At 40.1% G+C, this 21,112-nt stretch overlaps 1 protein-coding gene across 1 annotated transcript in view; it reads right to left on the minus strand.

The window, feature by feature from the left end:
• Positions 1 to 21,112, minus strand: part of RAE1 (ribonucleic acid export 1) — a 96,467-nt gene that overhangs the window by 47,396 nt on the left and 27,959 nt on the right. The window contains exons 2-3 of the mRNA XM_069243592.1: positions 7,265 to 7,361; positions 2,794 to 2,898 (exon numbers count right to left, since the gene is read on the minus strand). Of these exons, the coding sequence (XP_069099693.1) occupies positions 2,794 to 2,898; positions 7,265 to 7,354 (195 nt within the window). The 5' untranslated portion in view covers positions 7,355 to 7,361. The remainder of the gene's footprint in view (positions 1 to 2,793; positions 2,899 to 7,264; positions 7,362 to 21,112) is intronic.

A 21,112-nucleotide genomic window follows, 5' to 3' on the forward strand; every position in this document is an offset into this window, starting at 1 on the left:
AAACCAATAAATCACTCCATAACTCACTGTAACTAAGAGACTAACACTAAAGTTCACTAAGGACGTCCAGTGGCCATAATGCTGTTCTGGGTGGTTTAGTGTTTGGTAGGGGGATGGGAGAGAATGAGGCTTACTATTTTGACTAGGATTTTGTCTTTGGAAGCAGGAGCACAACTGATTTAATATGGCTGTCGCCTGTCTGAAATGGCACATATGTACTACAAAAATGCAAGGGAGGTGCATCTAAAAATGTGAACTGAAGGGTGCCTGAAGGCAATTGATAAAGTTTTCTGAAGAAAGGGTATATTACTGAGTATAGAGAATCGCCTTTAGTGAAGTATAACTATAAAGAGGAATTTTTGAAGAGTATTTTATTTAAAAATAGTAAAGAAGAAATGATGTCCCAGCTAATTACAAGAGTGGTAGAACCAGACAACTTCCCATCAGTGATTGATAAGGTAAATACTGACTGGTGGGCAAAAATTCTTAACCAAACATTTAAAGTGATTATAATTATGGAAGTTATGCCTGAAAGGTTTAAAGGGGCCACTCTTTAAGAACGACCACTCACTTGACCCAATAAATGTATTCATTAGCCTTACAGATATGGGTTCTAAAGTATTCTCAAGGTCTTAGTTACCTATCTCTAGAAATGGATAGAAGCGAATTATTTAATCCCAGTGGATCAGGGTTGTTTTAAGAAAGGTAATTAGCCATAATACCATTCATTCAGTCAATGGTCGATGGCTAAGAAATCGCTGAAATGATGGTCAACTTTTACTCTGCTGTTTTGTTGACTTCAAGGCAGTCTATGATTTGGTTAATTGTGAAACACTATGGAAGCAGCTTAAGAATCTAAAAAAAAAAATCAAAAACAAATCACAAGACATTAGAGATCCTGAAGCAAAGCGCAGGTGCAATTGGTCAAGAGTGTAATTAGGTCAAGAAAGTCTGTTGTCTGGAAAATATATTATGACAGGGTTGTGTACTGGACCCACTCGGTTTGCCCTTTATTTACCAGTTACCCTCACTCCCACTGAGTCTCGTCTATTCTCTCTCAGAAAGGGAGAACAACATCTAACTTGTGTTCTATATGCAGATAACTTAGTAATTATGGATGTAACACAAATAGGGTTGGAAAGGAAATTGGATGTCTTCTCAAATGCTATGGAAGGAAAAACAGCGGAACAGACAAAATAGTGATGACTAGAAATGCTTTAATTCTACTTAGAGAATAAGAATTAGCATTATTGTAGCCAGTCAGTGAAAAAATAAGTTTGAGACCTTAGTCCATTAAACTACTGCAAAATTGAAAAACTATTATAAAACTCCAATTCATCATATATGCATTAAAATTCAACAATTCTATTGCTGCACAAGACATTTCCATGAAGAGGAGAATGGAAAGATTGCCTACGATTGCTGACAGTAGCTCGCTGAAGAACCATTGTCAATACTAACCAGTATGTTTGAAGCCAACATAGACATCACAATAGACTAAAAGCTGTGGGAATAACTACAATGGTTAAGAACAACAATGAAAGTTCTCCAGACATAGATGTGAACTAGGGAGAATAGCTGGAATTGAGATTGATTAGCTACCCGTTCACTAGTGCAAGAGCTGGAAGATTAAGGGGACTAAATTGTTGGTCAGGGCTCAAAACTAACAATTTAAAGGGGAAATTTGACACGTATTTTTTTTTTAAATGTTGATCGACTGGAAACAGGAGGTGCCCGAGTAGCAAACACAACCACAGGTTATCGTCCATTTGTGTTGGAGTAAGCAAATAATGTATCTTTAGGTAATTAATCCCACATGGAATAGCAGTGAAATTTCACTGCTGCAACGTTCTGACAAAAATAAAACTGAACTTAAGGGCTTAAGCAACCACTTATCATAATGCTTCTATATTCACCAGAGAAAGCAAGATTGAGGTCAGAGGACTGGAAGGCTAGACCACAACAAAGACTGACAGGAACTGATAATTCTTCAAGTATTACGAAGGTGAACCACATGCATCAATCAAGAATTGAAACAGACAAACCTAGTCCCATCAAGAAAGAAAGCAGAGACAGACAAATATGTTGCAAAATATATCTGTGCCAGATTAGTTAAAATCAGAATTAATGTGTTGTTTAATGCAGTGGGCCAGGCACAGTTATCCCCGACTGAAGGTCATAAGATATAATGTGTAATGGAGCAGACTGTTCAGAGTTCATTTAACACAGAAACGTGCATTTTGTCTCGATTTTGCTTCAGATGTTGATGAAATCAGCACAATGGTTTATCTTAGCATGAACAAAATAAAAACAAAGCGTTACCACATTACCTTCATACCGCCGACAAACACATTCATAAAGAGGCTATCCCTTAGAGATAGATACCCCTGCACAACTTTTACATTTCTTAAATGATGTCTTCTCATTTAAGGATGGCAACTTTATACATTGCAGTTAGAACACCAATAGTCATGAATATGCTCTTTCTTCAAATCGTAAAAAGGAAGTTACTGCCTTACGTGCAGACTATTCTAAAACCATTGTACGTAATGCATTTTGGTTGCTTTAATAAAGGAAATGATTTCCCCATTTTCCATCACCACCAGCAGGGAAAGGGGAAACACTTAACAGCAATGGAAAGAAAATGTATGAACTGTTGACAGAAACCTCATGCAGAAGTGTTTATAAAAACAAACGATAACTATGTGCTTCTTCGAAGTCACAAAAGAATAGTTACCCAAAGCAAAGGAGATAATATGTGTGGTTTAATATCATATGTCTTAAACAACTTACGTCATTAGCCCAGGACCCAGCAATCAGGAAGTTGCCTGGTAATGTGGGTGGACTGAAAGAAAGGCAGCTAATACTGTCATCTGGTGGAGATGTAACTTCAATATCCTATAAAAACAAAGCACAATCATATAACACACATACAATTACACAACAAAACACATGAGAATGCGCATAACGCTCTTTCATACGGGATCTAGGTAAAGAAATACATTTTTTCTTACCATATTTTCTTTAACTTTTTCCCCTCCCTTTGGCACAGCTGAATTTCTTCATATATTTGTTTTTTTTAGTCCTGGATGTAGTCTATTTTACTTCTTTGTAAAACAAGACAAAAATAGAACTCTACACTTTCATTCAGTAATAAAGGAAAAGTAATAAAAATAATAAGGAGTAGTCGTCGCTAAACAGGCATATCCTCAAATTTAAAATCACAGGTCACTATAATGTATGCATTTCTAGTTAATGAAGTGGTTTAATGTCTATAAACTATGCCAATTTTCATGTGATGACAAAATAGAATCTAACTGCAGAAGAAAGTACTGGAAATGTTTTCGTTTTTATTGCAGTGTCACATTTGCTAAAACCTACATCAAGGTATGCTATTTGTTAAAACATTTTGCTATTGCTAAAAAACATATTTAATGCTATCAACAAATTAAAGGTAAATTATTGCAATATAATAATTTTCGTTATCCTCTACCCATGGTCCATTCACATCTGTCAATCTACTGCCATCCAACTGGCAATAGGAAAACATTGTGGCTAGTTCTAAAACTCACTTCCTCTACACAATTAAGATGAAATTCCCATGATCAATCTCTGCTGGAATCAAGTGGTCAATAAGATCAACAGAATAAGGAGGTAGCCGTTCCTAATACAAATACAAGCGAAAGGCATCCTTAATACTTATCACGGTGACACATCTGGAAAACTCCAATTGGACAGCAAGGCTCTCAATTGTCCTATAATTCAGAAGAACTTTACCACCAAAGATTTACAATGGCCAGTTAGGAACCTGCAGAAATAGTCTCCAGCAAGATGGTTTTCTTTTCAATACAGATCACCTAAAAGGAACTTTCTAGTTTGACCCTTAAAAGACAAATGAGAAAAAAAAAAGACAAATGAGACCTTGCTGGAAGAAACTGCTGCCAGGAAGAGCGAGACAGGAATGAGCCCTTCAATTAACAACGTTATTAATGAGCTAATAATAAAGTCAGAGACAAAGTTTCGTTCAATAGGAATGCAAAGTATGCTGAATAAGACATGCACGTGAGACCACTCTGATACCAGAAGAGGAGAAAGGTATAATTTTCAAATGTCAAGCTGCTGCCAGAGTGGCTAGCCAGAAGTGAACGATCGTACAGACAAGCTATGTGGAATGTTGGTGCTTCTAATTTCTCAGTTCCTTTGGTACTATTTTGGTTTCTACAAAAGCCTACATCAACCAACTCCCATAGCCAGCTGAAAACTGTGGAACACCTCAGTCTTGGACTGTCAGTTGTTCCGTAAGGCCACTCTCAACAGACAAAGTGTCCCAACTGCCACTGTCATTTAGGTAATCTATTTTCCTGAAGAAGTGAGTAAAAATGAAAGAGGCACAGCACAATGTTACTTCTTTAATGAGTATTGGAGAACTATATAAAGGAGTGTGTTCATCTTTGGGTTCTATTCAATGCACAGCTTTCCCCTCTTTAATGCCCATTACGAACATCTTGCAATGTTTGCCCCTCTTTTTTGTGAGCACAGAGAAGAAACTGAAAGCATGTAGTAGAATATACTTTAGAAGAAGACATGTATTCTGATAGAAATATCGTCAATAAAACTCATAGTCGGCTCTGGAACATGGCTTGAGGCAAGGCAGATAATACAGACATTGTGAGTGTTTGTTTTAGCCTTCTTTCTCCCACAGGCAGGGCACATGTCAAACAGAGAAGGCATAATAAATGAAAAAATGCCTCGATTGTCTGTCAGAAAAAAGCTGTAAAAGGTGAAAGAGTGATAAAAGACGTCGAGTGAAATAGTTTAAACCAAAATTCATAGGTATATTTTGAAGAAAAAAAGCCTAAAAGGCCGAGTTCAGTGCTCCAAGGTCCTGTCACAGGGTACCATAAAAACATAACTGAAGCAACTGCCACCTGCTGAGCATGATGGGACACTGGTGGTCTCTGCATTCTTAAAAGCACAGTCACTGTTTTAAACCCACATAATAGTTTGTGAAGGATAGTTGAGCTGTTTTGTAAAATACCTCAAATTATACATTTATATGGGTGCTTTTAATCTTTTCTAAGTATAATCTGAAACATTTCCCCACTGTAGCCTGTTTCTTAGGCTGCATATTATATTCTTTCTTGAGTATTTCTACAGGTCTTCCTGAAAAAAAGGCAAACATCGACCATATTCTATAAAGAAGTGCTCCGGGATTCCCGCAAGGGAGCGGAACTATTCAAATGCTTATGACTATTAATGGAGATCCCCTGCGAGAGAACAATGTTTTCAGCACTTTCAAAACCAGTTACCTTTGGACATGGTCTGAGAAGCTATTTATCAATACTGATCACTTCAGTTCTCTAACAGCATATATAACTTGGTGGCAAGAGCATTAGTAACCAAACTAACAACATGGCACGAGTTCCATCAAAGAACTAGTTTTCTTACATTTTATCTTATAATCCAGATCATAGCAGAACATGTCCCAATGGCACGCCTTCTGCCAATACGTATTCATAATGGCTTAAACAGGATAACATATTACCCTGCTATACTCACAATCAACCCTTGAACAGATAATCTTGCATACTGCACCCAGGATACTGGACTTCAGGTCTGTCAAGGAAAATGCTAAGGTAGTGAGTAACAATGCATATTCACACTGCAGTACGAAAACTCACAACTAAACTATCTCTATGAAAACTAAACTTCCTATTGTCACTTCGAAGGGTGTACAGAGCTCAACTAACAGGCAGCCACATTTAGCAGTAAGAAGAGTTTCCTTCATCAAAGGTGAATCATTAATGGAAAGGAAAGGAGGTCAGTTAGCTTCTGCTTTGGAGGAGGTCAACAAGCAATTCAAAGACCCAATCCTTGTACAACTACCAATACTAGCTTTCCAAATGCTACTGTTTCCAACTCAGCCATGTTAGGTCTTGAACTCAGACCCTTACTACAGAGGCAGCATGGTTATAGGCAAACAGATAGACGAGAAAAATGAAACTTTAAAAGATCTTTATCTTTTGTGGTCAGGTTTCCCTTCTAGTGATACCGGCATAGTTATATATATATATATATACACACATATATATACACAACTTGTAACACTCTGAGCCCAACACTAGATGGTGGGATGTGCAAATCATGTGTATCTGCAGCTACACATGCCATCGAACATATATATATATATATATATATATACACACACTTTTAAGATCCAAAAAATACAGACTAGGCTGCTATTTATAAATACCTGGTTATTGCCATGCATGATTAGAGCATGGGCGTTTTCCCTCTCAATATAATGAAAATGTCTGAGATACAATGGTATTTCATGCCAAAAGAAACAGTTGCCTAATAATGAGACGACCAGAGGACTATCTGGGGCTACAGATTTGCAAAACAAGAAACTTCACTAAGAAAAATGCTGTCTTCAGCATGGCCACAGGCCTCAGTGTGCTCTAGGATAGAAGTGTTTGTTATCAGATTATTGAAAGTATCACATCCTTACTCAAATCTCCACAACAGGTTACACATAATGTAGCATAGCCAGAGTATGAAAAAACTTGTAATAAGGTGTTTCACTCTAAAAGGAGATGCAAAGCTGCCTGCTTAAAAAAAGTTGTAAAAGAAAAGTATTTAGGTACAGGAGTTATAATCCTGCTAGTGCTGGCAGAAGCTAGGAGCACTAGAAGGGTCAGGAAATGTGCTTGGAGGGAGGCCGCTCTACCACCATCAGTAGTCATCTGGTCTTCACAGCAGCTGCCAACATTTAATTGGACTGGGCATGCCAGGAGTGCTGGCAACAGCTCCTTGATCAAAATCAAGAAGACAGACCTATATAGATGCAATCTTTATGGTCGTAGTATGGCTGTCCTCAAGCAACCTGAAGTAGGAAGCTGAACCTTTTACCAATAGAAATCATTTGAAACAATGGGGAATCCACTACCGGGGAACCCTTTAAAAGAAGCATACTGCAGATGTATCCAATGATAACAATCGCTTGGCAATACACTGGATACATGGCACCCACGCTCAAATAAATCATCCAGAAGTAGACTGCAATGACAACATAAAAACATAAAAATAGCCCTGCTCAAAAAGGGTGATTAATTGTTAAAGTGTAAACACAGTTTATGAATTTGACCAAAACCGTGAAAAATTGTATGCCAGGCCACCCAATAATTAAATAGTATTGAAGAGCTCAAATGCAGAACAGAAGTGGAAAAATAATTTTAAAACTATGAATAATTTCAATGGGTACCTTCATGGGATTGTGGTTATCGGTAGGTGTGGAGCCAAACATGCTGGTGCCGCCAGTTCCAAAGCCAGTGCTTGATCCAAACAAACTCATAGTGGCTCTGTGAATGAAAAAAAAAAAATATTTACTTCAGTACAAGACTCAAAGTCTCACACATTCTGCTGATAATAATGACAATGAAACACTGGTGGCACAGTGGGCTAATGCTTCCACTAAAAGGAACTGTGCTTGACCTCATGATCGCTGGTTAGAATTCTGGCAGATTCACTCAGCCTTTCATCATTCAGTGGTCGATGAAATAAGTACAATAAAGCTGGGTAAAAATAAGCATCTTATTTCATTTGCAAGACAGTCTTCGGGGAAAGGTGTTATTTACAAATACACCTTTGAATGTTGTGTACACAGTTTCAGCAAAACAACCCAAATTCTTAATACCAAATTTGTTCGGGTGGTGTAATACCTCCCTCAATTTCCCCATATTTGCTTGATCTTTGCTGTGATTATACTTCAAGTTTTTCCAATATGCACATTCACCCCAAAGCTGCCTTCCTGGCGTCAGGCATGAAGCAGTTTAAGAGTTGAGCATAGTTAATAATAGATTACTGCGAAAATAATCAAGTTTTAACCAGCCATGTACAATGTGGTTCTCTGCCACCCCGGTGTAGAACTTTACAGCTTAACTATGGAGATGGCGACTTTCTACTACTCCAACAAGTGCAGCACAACTAATTGCTGGTAAGAGAAGGATTTTAAAACGCATTTTAGGGAGAATACATCTGGAATGGCAATCAGAAAAGAATGGCATGTAAAATCATGACGAGGGCAATGAACATTGGCTTGAAATTGATATGACGGCTGAAAGCCAATGATAGCACAAAAGCAACAGGGAATAGTTATGACTGGATTATCTCTGGGTATCAAGAGTGTCGATACTAAAGGCATCAAATAAGATACCATGGCATCTTTAAAAATGGTGACAACTCATGCCAAAGGGCATGAGTTAGGCACAGTTATGACCTGCAGGTCGCTAGACTGAATCCCTTAAAGTTCAATTTAGCCTTCCATTCTTCCAAGGTGGGTGAATGGAGCATTTACTGACATGCGTAATAGCAAGACCTGGTAATTACAGCACTTAGAGATGCCAAACCTGCGGTTTAGAGAACAAAAACAATATTATAGTAAAGAGTAATGCAATAATAGTCCTTGCTGGTAGCTTTTTTTTGTTTTACTCAAAAAAGTGCAATGTCAATATATTCTCTTGAGCACAGTTTGTCTTAACTCGGGCCTTATGTAACGGAGAAGTATTTACTTGGAACACTGGCATTGATACTAGCACTTGTGCAAAAGTAAACTTTAAAAAAAAAGCCTGTCTGAGGGGGAAAATTGCATGATTTGATGAGGGAGGCTCTTATAGTCATGATACCCAAACCTGATAGAGATGTTAAAGAGGTCTCCTTGTACCGCCCCCTCACTATGCTCAATGTGGATGTTAAAATACTTAGCAAGCTTCTGGCAAAAAGGCTGCAGGGCCACCTGTCAGCCTAGGTATACATAGACCAATGCAGTTTCATTCCCCGCAGAAATACTCTGTGTAATTTACGAAGGCTGTCTCTGGTAATGCATGCACCCGAAACGACTCCTATGCACTGGCCCTGCTTGATATGGAGCAGGCATTTGATTCCACAGTATTGTGTTCTATCTGGTCTCTCTGCTCATAATTTTGATACCTGGGTCTCCTCCTCCTTAGATTTTGTTGCCCCTGCAAGAAATAAAATATTGTCCACAATAAAACCATCTGCACCCTGGTTCTTGGCTGAAATTAAGGAGTTCCATTTGAAATGCCAAAAGGCAGGAGCACAGATGGTTGTGTACCGCTAACACTGAGGTAAAAACTGCTTGGAAAAACTAAGCATAAGACTATGTTGGCACATTATAAATTGGCCATTAAAACTGCTGAAATTGCCTTTCTTATAGATAAAATCAGGACAGCAAGCAATTCCTCCAAGTGTCAGTTCAAAACCATTAAAAAAACCTCACCTCCCCTCCCTCACAGAATCAGGTTCCCACATCTCACGATTTCTGCGATGTATGTCCCTTCAAAAAAAAAAAAAGAAAAAAAAAAAAAAAAAAAAGATTTTAGATCTATACTCTTCTTTTGACCTTTGACTGCTACAGATCCTTTGCCTGCTGCGGTGGGCTTCTCTGGACAAAAATTGCTTGAATTTCCCATAATATCACTTGAACAGACTGAGGAGTTACTCCTGAGTATTAAATCTGGGTTTCCGTTAGAACCCTGCACCACCAAATTTTTTCACCTAGCTTCTGAGCCTATTGCAGACTTCCTGCAAAATACTTTCAGGCATAGTTTACAAGCAGGCATTTTCCTTACTTCTTGGAAAACAGCCTCTGTCACGCATTTACTTAAAAAAAAAAAAAAAAAAAAAAAACAGATGCTGACCCGGTCGATTTTAAGAATCATCACCCGATCTCTTTGCTCCCTGGTCCTGCTAAAGTCTTAGAAACAATTTTAAATCAGGAACTTGCTAAGTTTATTGAAACACAGGGCTCCTTCACAAAAAAGGTTTCAGATCAGGTCATAATACGGAGACCGCACTTGTGGCAGTAACTGACAACATCCATCGCCATATTGATTTGGGAGGGTGTTATGGCTATTCTACTTGATCTGTCCGCAGCATCTGATACAGTATGGCCTGCTCGGATGATTCAACGGCTGGAGGAGATTGGGTTTGGTGGCCTTGCTCTCAGTTTACTATCTTCCTTCCTCAATGACAGAGTCCAGGTGGTCAACTGTGGTGGACTTCATGGCAGACGCCTTCAGTCTTCCTTGTGGCGTCCCCCAAGGCTCTGCCGACTCGCTTTAACATCTATGTGGCGCCTTTGGCAGCCCTGGTTTTATCTTTTGGCTTTGAGGTTTAATCATACGCAGACGACACTCAAATAATTGTGACAGACGTGCTGGTTTTCCGTGCCTAGGACTCAATATGGTCTAATATCTGGTGACCTGAACAGTGAGGGTCTCTTCCCACCCCAGTGGCATCCACCGCAAACGTGGGTATCTTAGTTGATAATTCTTTGAGTTTTAACAATCAAGGCAGTTGTACGTCCATCACTTGTTTTTATATCATTAGAGTACTGTGGAAGATTTTTCATTCCCGAGGGCTACGACAGCCGGTTATCATTGTGCTCATCACCTCTCAATTAGATCATTTTAATTCCCTCTATCTCAACATGGATAGGAGAGGTGTCAAGTTGTAGGTGATCCAGAATGCTGCTGCCTGGCTCATTTTGAACATTCCTAGAGAAGTTATTGGGTGAGGGAAGGTTTCTGGGCTGTTCACGGACATCTCATCAGAAAGAGAACTACTTACAAAGCTCTGTGTATGGTTCCTAAAGCCCTCTATCCAAAAAGAACTGAACAGTTTAATGCCATGTTTCATTGGTATGTACCAGCAAGACCTCTTAGATCTTCCTTTCATAGACTGGCTACTGTTCATAGATTTTGCAGAGCCAAATGGGGAGGCAGGGCTTTCTCGGTGGAAGCTAAATTGTGGAACACCCTGCCACCACAGATTGCAGATGTCGAAATCTTCTCAATCTTTAAAAAACAACTGAAAACATGGCTTTTTACCCAGTATGGCTGTGAATGAATGAGTGTTCCTCTGCTTTGGTACAGGTCTCTGCTAGTGCCTTGATACCCTTGGGTTTAGTTCCCTCTATGAATGCTTATAAATATCGTGAGAGTTTTTGTGGCAGGGCCTGTCTAAAGTGGGAATGGAAGAGTTATTATCTAGTGGGTACAGCTGCTCTATCAGGAACCAGTGGTGAGGGTGCATATTGGCAGGACAGTGTTGCATTGGTTCCCCTTCAATGGGGGATTAGACAGTGGTGCCCACTGTCACCACTATTATTCGCACTGGCTATGAAACCATTGGTCTGTCGGTTGCACTCGGTGCTGCACAGCTGGGGAATGACAATAGGGAAGACAACACGTGGTCTCTTTGAATGCAGCTGATACATTCTTTTATTTAAGGCAGCCAGTGTATTCAGTCCGTATTCCGTTAGAGACCCTCATGGAGTTCGGAGAGGTCTCAGGACTCCATATCAATCGGGCCAAATGAAAACTGTTTCCATTAGGTGTTCTGGGAGAGACCCCGCAGCATCAGCTCCTGCTGCTGGACCTCCCCTAGGAAACTTCTAGCCTGAGGTATCTTGGGATATGGTTCGCAAGAGAGACAGCGACGTCTGAATCTTTGAATACTGGAAGGGTCTTGGAAGGCCTTAGACCACTGGTTAAAATCTGGAACACGCTCCACTTATCCTTAATGGCCAAGGTGGCACTTATGAAAATGATTATACTGCCCGATGTCTCTACGTCTTTCAGGATGCCTTGTTTGACATCCCAAATAAATATTTCCTCAAACTGTACAAGATCAGTGTTGAAAAGCTCTGGGTGGCTAAAAGGAAAAGAGCAAGTATGGCAACTATAAAACTCTCCTGCAGTTGAGGGTGGCTGACATTGTCCAACTTGCAGCTCTAGTACCTCGCTGCGCAGCTACACCAGGCAGTGCATTGGTTGGACGAGGGGGAAAACTGAGAGAAACGTTTACTCCACAGCACCTGTGGCAACTCACCCCTTCCCGAACTCCTGATGTTAGAGACGAGAGTCCCCAACTCGCCCCCTCAGGGGTGTGGAATTTAATAAAATAAAATATCTACTTGGCCATGGGACGGGTTGCTTCTTAAATTTACTTGTCCTGTAAATAAATCTACTTGTCACTTTGGTTCCAGGTAGTGCAGCGACAAATTATGGCAGCAATCTCATCATGTAAGAGCTCTGATGATAGCCAGGTCTACTACTATAGTAGGGCTTGAATACTTGCAATTTCAATCCCTACTATAGCAATTTCCTTATTTTGCCACCATTCTGCAGATCTAAATAGGGCTGGAGGAAGCAGTAAGCAACATTTCCAACCCTGGAATGCTTTGAGTCTGCAAACCTACTAACTTGCATGTTTTAAGGATTTTCAACAGCTCTTCTCTAATCTTTTCCCATAATGAGAAAGGTTGGAAATGTACTCCTGACAATGGCAGAAGTAGAAGGTCTTTCACGGTTGGGTAAAAAGTGGTTGGAGAGAACATGAACTTGTAAACGCTCAATATATTTTCATGAGCAAATCTACACATGCATATTTGCTCATGCTAAAATGCAGTTTACAAATATTTTCTAGGAGTACGATTTCCTGGTCTGTTTCTGTAAGTTCTTGTCACTCCATGAAAGCCACTAACTCAAAAGACATATACCATGGGTACACTTTTGTGACTTTCTTTAGGAATTAGGTCCCTAATAAGGGCTGGTGTTAACAAAGAAATCTTGGTTTTATTAAAAACTTCTATTTTTCTATCTATCGACTGGCTTTACTGTGAGTGATTGCACTCTGCTCTTCCACAAGGAGCGCATTGGCATACAAAGTAGCTTTGTTCAGTGTAAGGAACTACTGTGGCAATCAGTGGGGTAACGAACCTGGAGGGGCCTCCACTGCAAGGAACATGAAGGAGCCCCCTTCTAGCCTCACTCAGGGCAGGTGCTGTGCTGATGGGGGCTGCTGGGCCTTTGTTATGCCGCTGGTGGCAATGTGTGCTTTTGAGACCAAAAACCATTTTTTTCTTTTTGTCAGAGTTTGTTACAATGGGGAGGACCTGGCAGCTCCCACAACAATAAAGTGTTACAAAAGCCATCTAAAAAAAAGACATGCATTGACGAAACCAAAAGACTCACAGAAGAAGTCAGTTTGGTTGGCCATGCCGGTGCTTGTTTATTTTCATGCTTCCCATAATCGTGTTAAAAATAGCTACACTGATATTCCAGTACGAATATTTTTGGGAAATATTAGCATGTATCAACACATTTTACTAAATGATGCTTCAAAGAAATAGCACCTAAAATTGCATAGTAGAGAAACATTTTTTTTCTACTTGCATTTTTTGCTGAACATTTTATTTTGAAAACAAATAACCATCACTCCTGCTTACAGGCTTCTGCAAACGTGCATCTAATCGGAGAGCATTCTGGGAGCATTATACTTAAACTTTTCAAACATGTGTACATTTTTTTTACTGCAACCACTGTCAGTAAGTAATGCAGTGTGATCTTAAAACGTTATTTACAGTGCTCACCCTAATAACAAAGGCTTTTCATTAATGAACCATAAATACAAGTTCGAACCTATGGAAACACATATTATCTCAACTGCAGACAGTTCCCTTCTCTATAAACTGTCAGCCAAAGGGTTTGTGCTGCAGGGGGTGGGGCCTACTTGTGTCAAGGACAAAATAAAGATGAAAACTTGTTGCCCTTGACCCGAAACAATAATATGTGGCGGGCAATAGAAATTCCACATCCCTGCCCCTACATGATATGATAGGTGTGCAGGACATGAAAATAGGTGGTCCGCTGAGTGCTGCGGGCGCGCTCCTTATGCACAAGCCATGCCAATGTGGTCCTTGCGGCCCTTCATCCAAAAAATGCACACAGTGGTGATGGATAGGTGATGGGCAGGAAGTTGTAATACCCTACGTGATCTGTATCGAAATGGCAGATTTATCATGCTCCAAGATGCAACGGAGACCTTTAATTTTAGCCTGAGGCCATTTTTACAATTCGCTAGCGGCCACTGCCATGCGATAGATAGTGCCCTCATTCCAAGAGGTCCCCAAGGAATCTTGTGCACTGGTTACTCTGCTTGATATGGGGGTGGATGTAGATCAATCTCCATTCTATATAGGGCTCTCCACAATGATGTTCCACTGTGCACGTTGCAGGTACAAGGTAGGAGGGAAGAAGCACTGGGAGAATAACTTACAGACAAGGCATGGGAAATTGTGCAACAGCGAATGAGAGGTTGAAATGAATTCATTGTAATGATATCCATCAAGTATATCTCACTCCGGCCATGTTACATACCATTATCCAGGGCGTGCCTCTGCCTGTTCCCAGTGTCTGGTTGAACATGCAGACTTCTTACACATGTTGTGGGGATGCCATGCACTTGGTACTCTTTGGCAGACCGTGGTGGATAAGTGAACACAGCCACAGGTTGGATGGTCACAAAAGATCCCAACAAATGCCTCTTAGGCTTTCTCCCCCCGCCTGTAAGGAGAAGGGTCTGAGCAGGAAGTTCCTGGTGTTGGGGTTAATGCTAGCCAAACACAGGGTGGCCATTAACTGGCTTTCTCCGCCCCCTCCAGGGGTGCAAGAATTAGTGAGGGGCATGGCTGAATGGGCAGTGGCGGAGGAGAGCTGTATATACCTAAATGCCCAATGGATAACAAATTGGCAGATGATTTGCAGGTCTGGGACGCCATGCTCGCTGACCTACTCGAACCCCCAGATGCTAGGACATCCAAGATAGGTTGGCCATCTTGGTCTATTAGGGAAGTACGAAAATTAGGATCCTGGAATCAATGATGAATGCAGGTGCCTTGGGAATGTATGGGCTTGTGCTGCCTGAAGGATGAATCGGTGGCCCCTGATGGGTTGACACATGATGTTTTGATTATTTTCACACAACTTCTTCTCCAAGAATGTTCATGTTTACGCTATGGTACAGAGCGGGGTTGGGAAGGCGGGTGGAAATGGGCATATTATGATATGCAACTGTTATGCTAATATGCCAATAAAGACTACACAACAAAAAAGTAAACTTCAAAACGTAGGATCCAAATCTTGCACTTTAGTATAGGAAGAATGATTAGTAAGAATCAATGACTTATTGACTTATAAAGCACACTATTAACCATTAATGGGTGTCCAACTCATTACAAGCAGGCAATAGAAAAAATATATGCTACCCAGTTCCAAACACACATGGTTTAATTCGTTTTCGGAAATCAGTTTAAGACGAGGTGGCCCACAAAGATAATGTTCATAATGTTCCTGATGAAGCATGCTGCAACGTTTTGAACGATTGGAAAGGAACTGAAAGGTTTTGCTAAGAAATAGGGATATGCTGTAGTCCAAATCTAGCTGTAATAGAGGCTTGGACTATTGTTTTAAGTGTTTTAAAGGGAAAGTAACAAACCTTTTTCAGGGCTTTTACTTTGAAAAAACAACAGACAAGTTTAGAAATGCATTCTCAAATATAAGGTTGATGTCAAACATAAAAGCCAATATTTTGGCTGATGAGACCGACGGGGGTGGGGGTAAGCTGAGCCTAGTTTGCCTACCCACCAATTAGAATTGTAAACCACCGACTAATTAAAAAAAAATATATATACAAAAAGCAAAACTACAAGTTCCAAGAACAGCCAAAGGCTGCACAACATGTTGCGGCAAGAAGAATCCTATGGGAAACCAAAGACAACATGTTTAGTACAGGAAAAGAGGCCTGCTGTGCTCACCTCTCAAGACAAGCATTTGCAATGCATAACTGGACTTTTCTTGCCAAATAAATTAGTCAACCCTGCTGCATAATATGGTGCTCTCTGCCACAATATTCCAGTGGCCCTGCATGTAACTAAATCACTTCCATTTACTGCAGAGTCTTGCCCTGATGACCTTGAACATTTCTTAGATTGTTTTTAGTACTGTTTTCTTTTAATTTATTTTTAATGTGGGTGATGTGTGAGGGACCGCTACTGACATTTTCAGAGAAATGTGTTTGTTTCATGCAGCATCAATAAAATAAGGTTCTTTAATACCAAAACAGTACCTCAAATATGAGAAATAGAAGTGTGTCGCTGCTGTGTTGCCAGTAGTGAAAACACAGATCACTATCCCTGAATATTAGATGTAAACACATTAAGAATTTGGATGTGTGTGCCAGTGCTTTGTCAGTGACCCGGCTAAAGAGGGTGAGAAAGAGCTGGAACAGGATCATACAATCAAATAAATCTGTTACGAGCAGGGTCCCCCAAAATACGTTTGGCCCAAGGCCCCCAAAATCCTTAAGATGCCCCAGGAAGTACTAGGGCAAAAGTATGATAAATGTGTTTGCACAAGTAGGGAAGTGGATTAGGCTGCAGTGGTCAGTAGCTGGGATAGTACTTACAAAGTGTTTGCTAAAGTATTTATGACAGATGTGGAGCATTACAAGGGGCAAAATTGAGTCATGGTGGCTGACATCTCATTGCTGCTGTCACTAAGAAAAAGTTGGAACTGGAGGGGTGGCTTTTAATCAACGTGACAAGCGCTAGTCTGTGTAAACACATTTTTACATCCCAGGCTTTCAGTGGCTGAAGCATACTTTTATATGGTAAGCAGGGTGCACAAGAGTAGCTTAAGGGGCAGCTGAAAGAGATGCAGATTTGTAGGTGTAGTTAGTGGGATAAAGCACCTTACTTTGTTAAAAGAACAACATTTTTTCAAGTCTTTCCTAACAGAGAGAGGGAGTGAGTGTGGACACGTTTTTGCCTATGTGTAAAACTTCCTGGTGAAATCTGACAGACACCGCACCATACCAGATGGAAAGCACCTTTCCATGCCAAAAAGGATGACAGGTTATACATTTCAAAGCGACTCCAAGCGTGGCATCGATGTGAATTATTGGTGCTGGACGACTTATGGCTTAAAATCTTCTCCAAAATCAAAGAGGTTATTTTGCACTTTTTATAGAGCAAACTTGACCAGCAGGCATCGATGTGCTTTACAGGAGCAGATTAATTTTTTTTAACAAGATTAACTAAAGCATGTGAAATGTCAATCAGGAAGAACATGGTTACATTAATGCTTTTACGCTTATAATATGCTGGCTGAAAAAAAAAACCTGCAACATTTACAGATCTAATGTGCACGAAGTGAGGAAAAGGTGCACTACCACAGGCTGTCCCTAGGTGTCCCTTGGGACCGCTTTTGGCCACATAAGGTACTGCACCCTCAATCTTGAATTCCACACATCCCCAATGACTTTCAGGTGCTGTGCCGTGCTAAAAAATGAAGAGCCTGTTTTGATAAAAGTTTTACACTGTGCATTTAGGTATGGCGGGGACAAGACTAATATGCTGTTTGAAAATAATAAGTAGGAGGTCATGATATATGTCACTTCAAATGGTGATGTAAAGCGTTCTTCCGATCGATTTCGCCCTACATCAAACTTCACGTCCTCACGTAAAGCACACCACAAAGAAATAGCGACTTGCCCAAAACAAGGAACAGGAAGAAACAACATCCAGCCACGCAGCACGAAGTGGCAAGGCAAAAAAAAAATATTGCACGCCATTCTAAGCTGTATGGCCGATTATGTATTCATCCATGTAACAAGTTCAGACTGCAAGGCGGTAACATAGCAGCCTTAAGGTGGGGCAAATGTGAAGCATTTACCTACAAAATCAAGGGAACTCTGAAAGGCAGGCCAAGGAACAAATGAAAGTGATGGGCATGAGATGGGAGTGGATAAAGCCCACAGATGTAGATTACAACATGTCGAGAGGCAGTGTTTGCACGCTGCCGAGGCTCAACCTAAAAAGGAGACTGACTACCGTATGAGCTGAAAACCTGAAGCTGTCAACTGAAGAGATGTGGAAACTGGTGTTTAGAGAGCTGCCGTGAGGACTGTCTACCAAAGAAGGAGAAGCCTTCTCAAAATCAGTGCTTCTACCGCTTACTTCCCAGGCGTGCACTGCAACAGCATTCATCGCTGCAAGTTTTGCAACACCCAGGAAATAGTGTCTTCGGTCAAGGACAAATCTGCATGTTTATTTTGCCACCGCGCAAAGTAGCCTGATCTTCTACAGGGCAAAGCTTTTGGATGCCAATTTACAGTACCCTCAAATATTTACAACAAAAAAACGACAACTTTGCAGACGGCTAAAACAAAACTGTCCAAAAGGGTTTCTTGTCAAAATAAAATGATCTAAAAAAATATTTGAACTTAGAAAAAACGAGCAGGGGTTACAAATAGTTTTACTAAATAACACTGCACTCTTAAGGACTACTTTAAATACTATTTAAATAATTTTCACGCGCACAATGTAGATTTGTGACTTTTAGGAATTGAGAAAAAAATAACAGACGTAGGCGTGGAAACCTGCGACAGTTACAAGATTTTAGGCATACGAATATATATTTACATGCAGAATTCATGCAGTGCAACCTTCTATTATTGTTTACAGATTCCTTGATTACCTCTCCATTAATGCTCCTGATATATTAGACTATTCTGGTTTAGGAAAAGTCGGAACCTGCTACCCATCACAATTAGGACAGACTAGATGATAAAATAATATAGCCGCTAAATGCCCATTCATGGGGTCATGGCTTCAATTGAGATTGTATGTACATGACACTGAGGCGATATATCGTAAACACACAAAAATATAATAAATTGGATTTTTATAGCTTAAATAACTGCATGGCAATATTCGAAATAACTATTGTAAATGACTGGTCTCCACCTTGTATAAGTAAATCACTGTATGTACAGTCGAAAAACACAGTGGGAATAATCCGAAATGTAAAATTTTAAATTATAATCATTTGATATTTTTTTGCACATTATACTCAAAGAACATATGTCATATATTGTTTACAGCCTATAAAAGCCCTGAGGAAGTTGCGGGGCAACACACCCCAGATGAAACACGTGCTGGCTATGGCTGAAAAGATGTACATGGAAAGGAATAAAGAAGTTTCTTGAGAACTGTATTGGGACTGGATTTTATATGAATCAATTGATCCATAAGAAGACGTGCATAGTCTTTCATATGGCCACTAGGACTAGCCACTGCTTGTACTTACCCAAATGTGTTGTTGTGACTGAAGTCCTTTTTTATAAGACAACTAACAGGCAGGATCTAGGCCAGGCTTGCAGGGTAACCACTGTGTAAATAAGTTCCATATAAATTATTTTTATGTAATTTATCTTATGTGGGTATCAAGAACCTCTGATATGGTTTTGGACCTACCTTGAATTCCAAAACAAAAACCCACATGTTTGAATCCTTTTCATAAGCCAAAAAATGCCAATTAACCAGCCCTGTAGGGCACCACTGGTCTAGGCGAAAAAACACTATCGTCCAAACTCAGGCTTCCCGCTCTATTCTGAGGGGTCCAGATGGCAAGGCCAAGACTTCAAATTTTGAGTAGCCACCCCAACAGAGATAATTATTATTCCAAAACCATTAGCCAGTGCACAAATGTATGCACCGAAAAGGCACCATCAAGGCCCTAGAGATTCAGGTACACTTATCTTTTCTACAGAGTCCAGTCGTGAGCTGAAGGCTGTCATTAGACTATTAACCCAAGGCAGTGCTTTAATGACTACAGAGTACCAGGCCTTCTGTGTTTTCATTTAAAACACTGACTCAAGGGCACAGGTTCCCACCTTATCCTGTTGGCACATCTAACACTCAAGCTCTGTTTCACCAAATCTGCACACATTTGAAGCCTCCTGTTCAGTTAAGCTGCATCTTCTGTTATTCTCTTTACATACAGTCAGTGTTTTTAAAAGTTAGGCTGGTATTGCCAATCCAGAGGAATAATTCCTTTAAAAGTTGAACACACAGACATATATGGCTTTTCCCTTTTCTTTGCTCCTAACTCTTTTGACCCCTCATTCTCCAGGTTAAATGCCACTAAGGTGCCTCTTTGTGACTTGTTTGGTGCTATAAAAGTTTAGGTAAACAAACTAGCCAGGGTTGCATCTCTAGGGTACCATAGCCAGTCTGTAGGAATGAGGCAAAAACACTCCCAAGACGGCGGCCTCGTTGTGTTCTCTCTCCTGCAGTGACAGGCCTGGGAGAGTTGATGTGGCACCTGGCATACATCCACTCCACACCAAAACACACAGATAAAAGACACTATCATTTACAACGTCAATAGCTACAACTGTCACAAATGCGAGACCTGCTACATTGCAGAATGCTTGTTTTCTTTGTAATCAAGCTGGTTTGGCAACTGCATGTATTTTTTGTAACTGTGTTTTTTTTATTTTTTTTCGGAACACAGCCATTGTGTTTCAATGCATAAGGACTTAATGTTTTTCCCTCCCATGCTCAGCTTCAGTATTTGTCTTTTTCCTTTGCAATCAAGCTCATTTGACGACTGCGTATAATTTTTGTAGCTGTGTGTTTTCTTTTTTTTTATTTCATTCATTTGTATAGTGCTAATTCGACCTGAAGGTACTGGAGTACTTTACATGACTACCACTTTTGAATAATGTAGAAACAGCCCCGCTTTCAACCCTTTTTTCGTAGGATAGAAGACTGCCACCTACATATCATATCTGGGCATATAATATCTTGAATCAGCGCAGACTTTTATTCACCTGATAGTTACAGATAAACAGAGTCACTCATACACGCTGAGCATTAATCTCAACAAAATAAAGTCCTGTTGTTCTATTATGCACCCACCATCTTCCAAGGGTTTCTTCTCACCCCTGAAAATCCAGAGGTGCAGTATATTGAGCCCAATAGTGCCTTTGTCTTGTTTTGTTTCTTCACAAACAGAACATTGTATTGCATTGTAATAGTATTTATATAGCTCTTACTACCCCTGACGAGGCGTTGAAGCGCTTTTCGACAAGTAGCACTCTACTCCGGAACCCAAAAGGAATTAGTGGTGGATTAGTATATGTTTTGCTTTCCTTCTCTTATCTTATCACCGAGCTGACACAACTTCTCTGGCATTTACTTCTTTGTTTAAAGAAGACATTTATTATTATTACTTCACCACGAGGTTCCTGAAAGATGAGATTAGTAGGTTGGAAGCACACGTTTAAAAGTAGTCACAGCAATGTAAGCAAAATATATCAAAGTACTTCTCAATTGTACACAGCAAATACATGTGATTATATTATAGCATAACTTCAAAGCAAAGAATAAAAGTCAAAATTG

The sequence above is a fragment of the Pleurodeles waltl genome, chromosome 7, assembly GCF_031143425.1.
Source record: "Pleurodeles waltl isolate 20211129_DDA chromosome 7, aPleWal1.hap1.20221129, whole genome shotgun sequence".
Classification (NCBI taxonomy): domain Eukaryota; kingdom Metazoa; phylum Chordata; class Amphibia; order Caudata; family Salamandridae; genus Pleurodeles; species Pleurodeles waltl.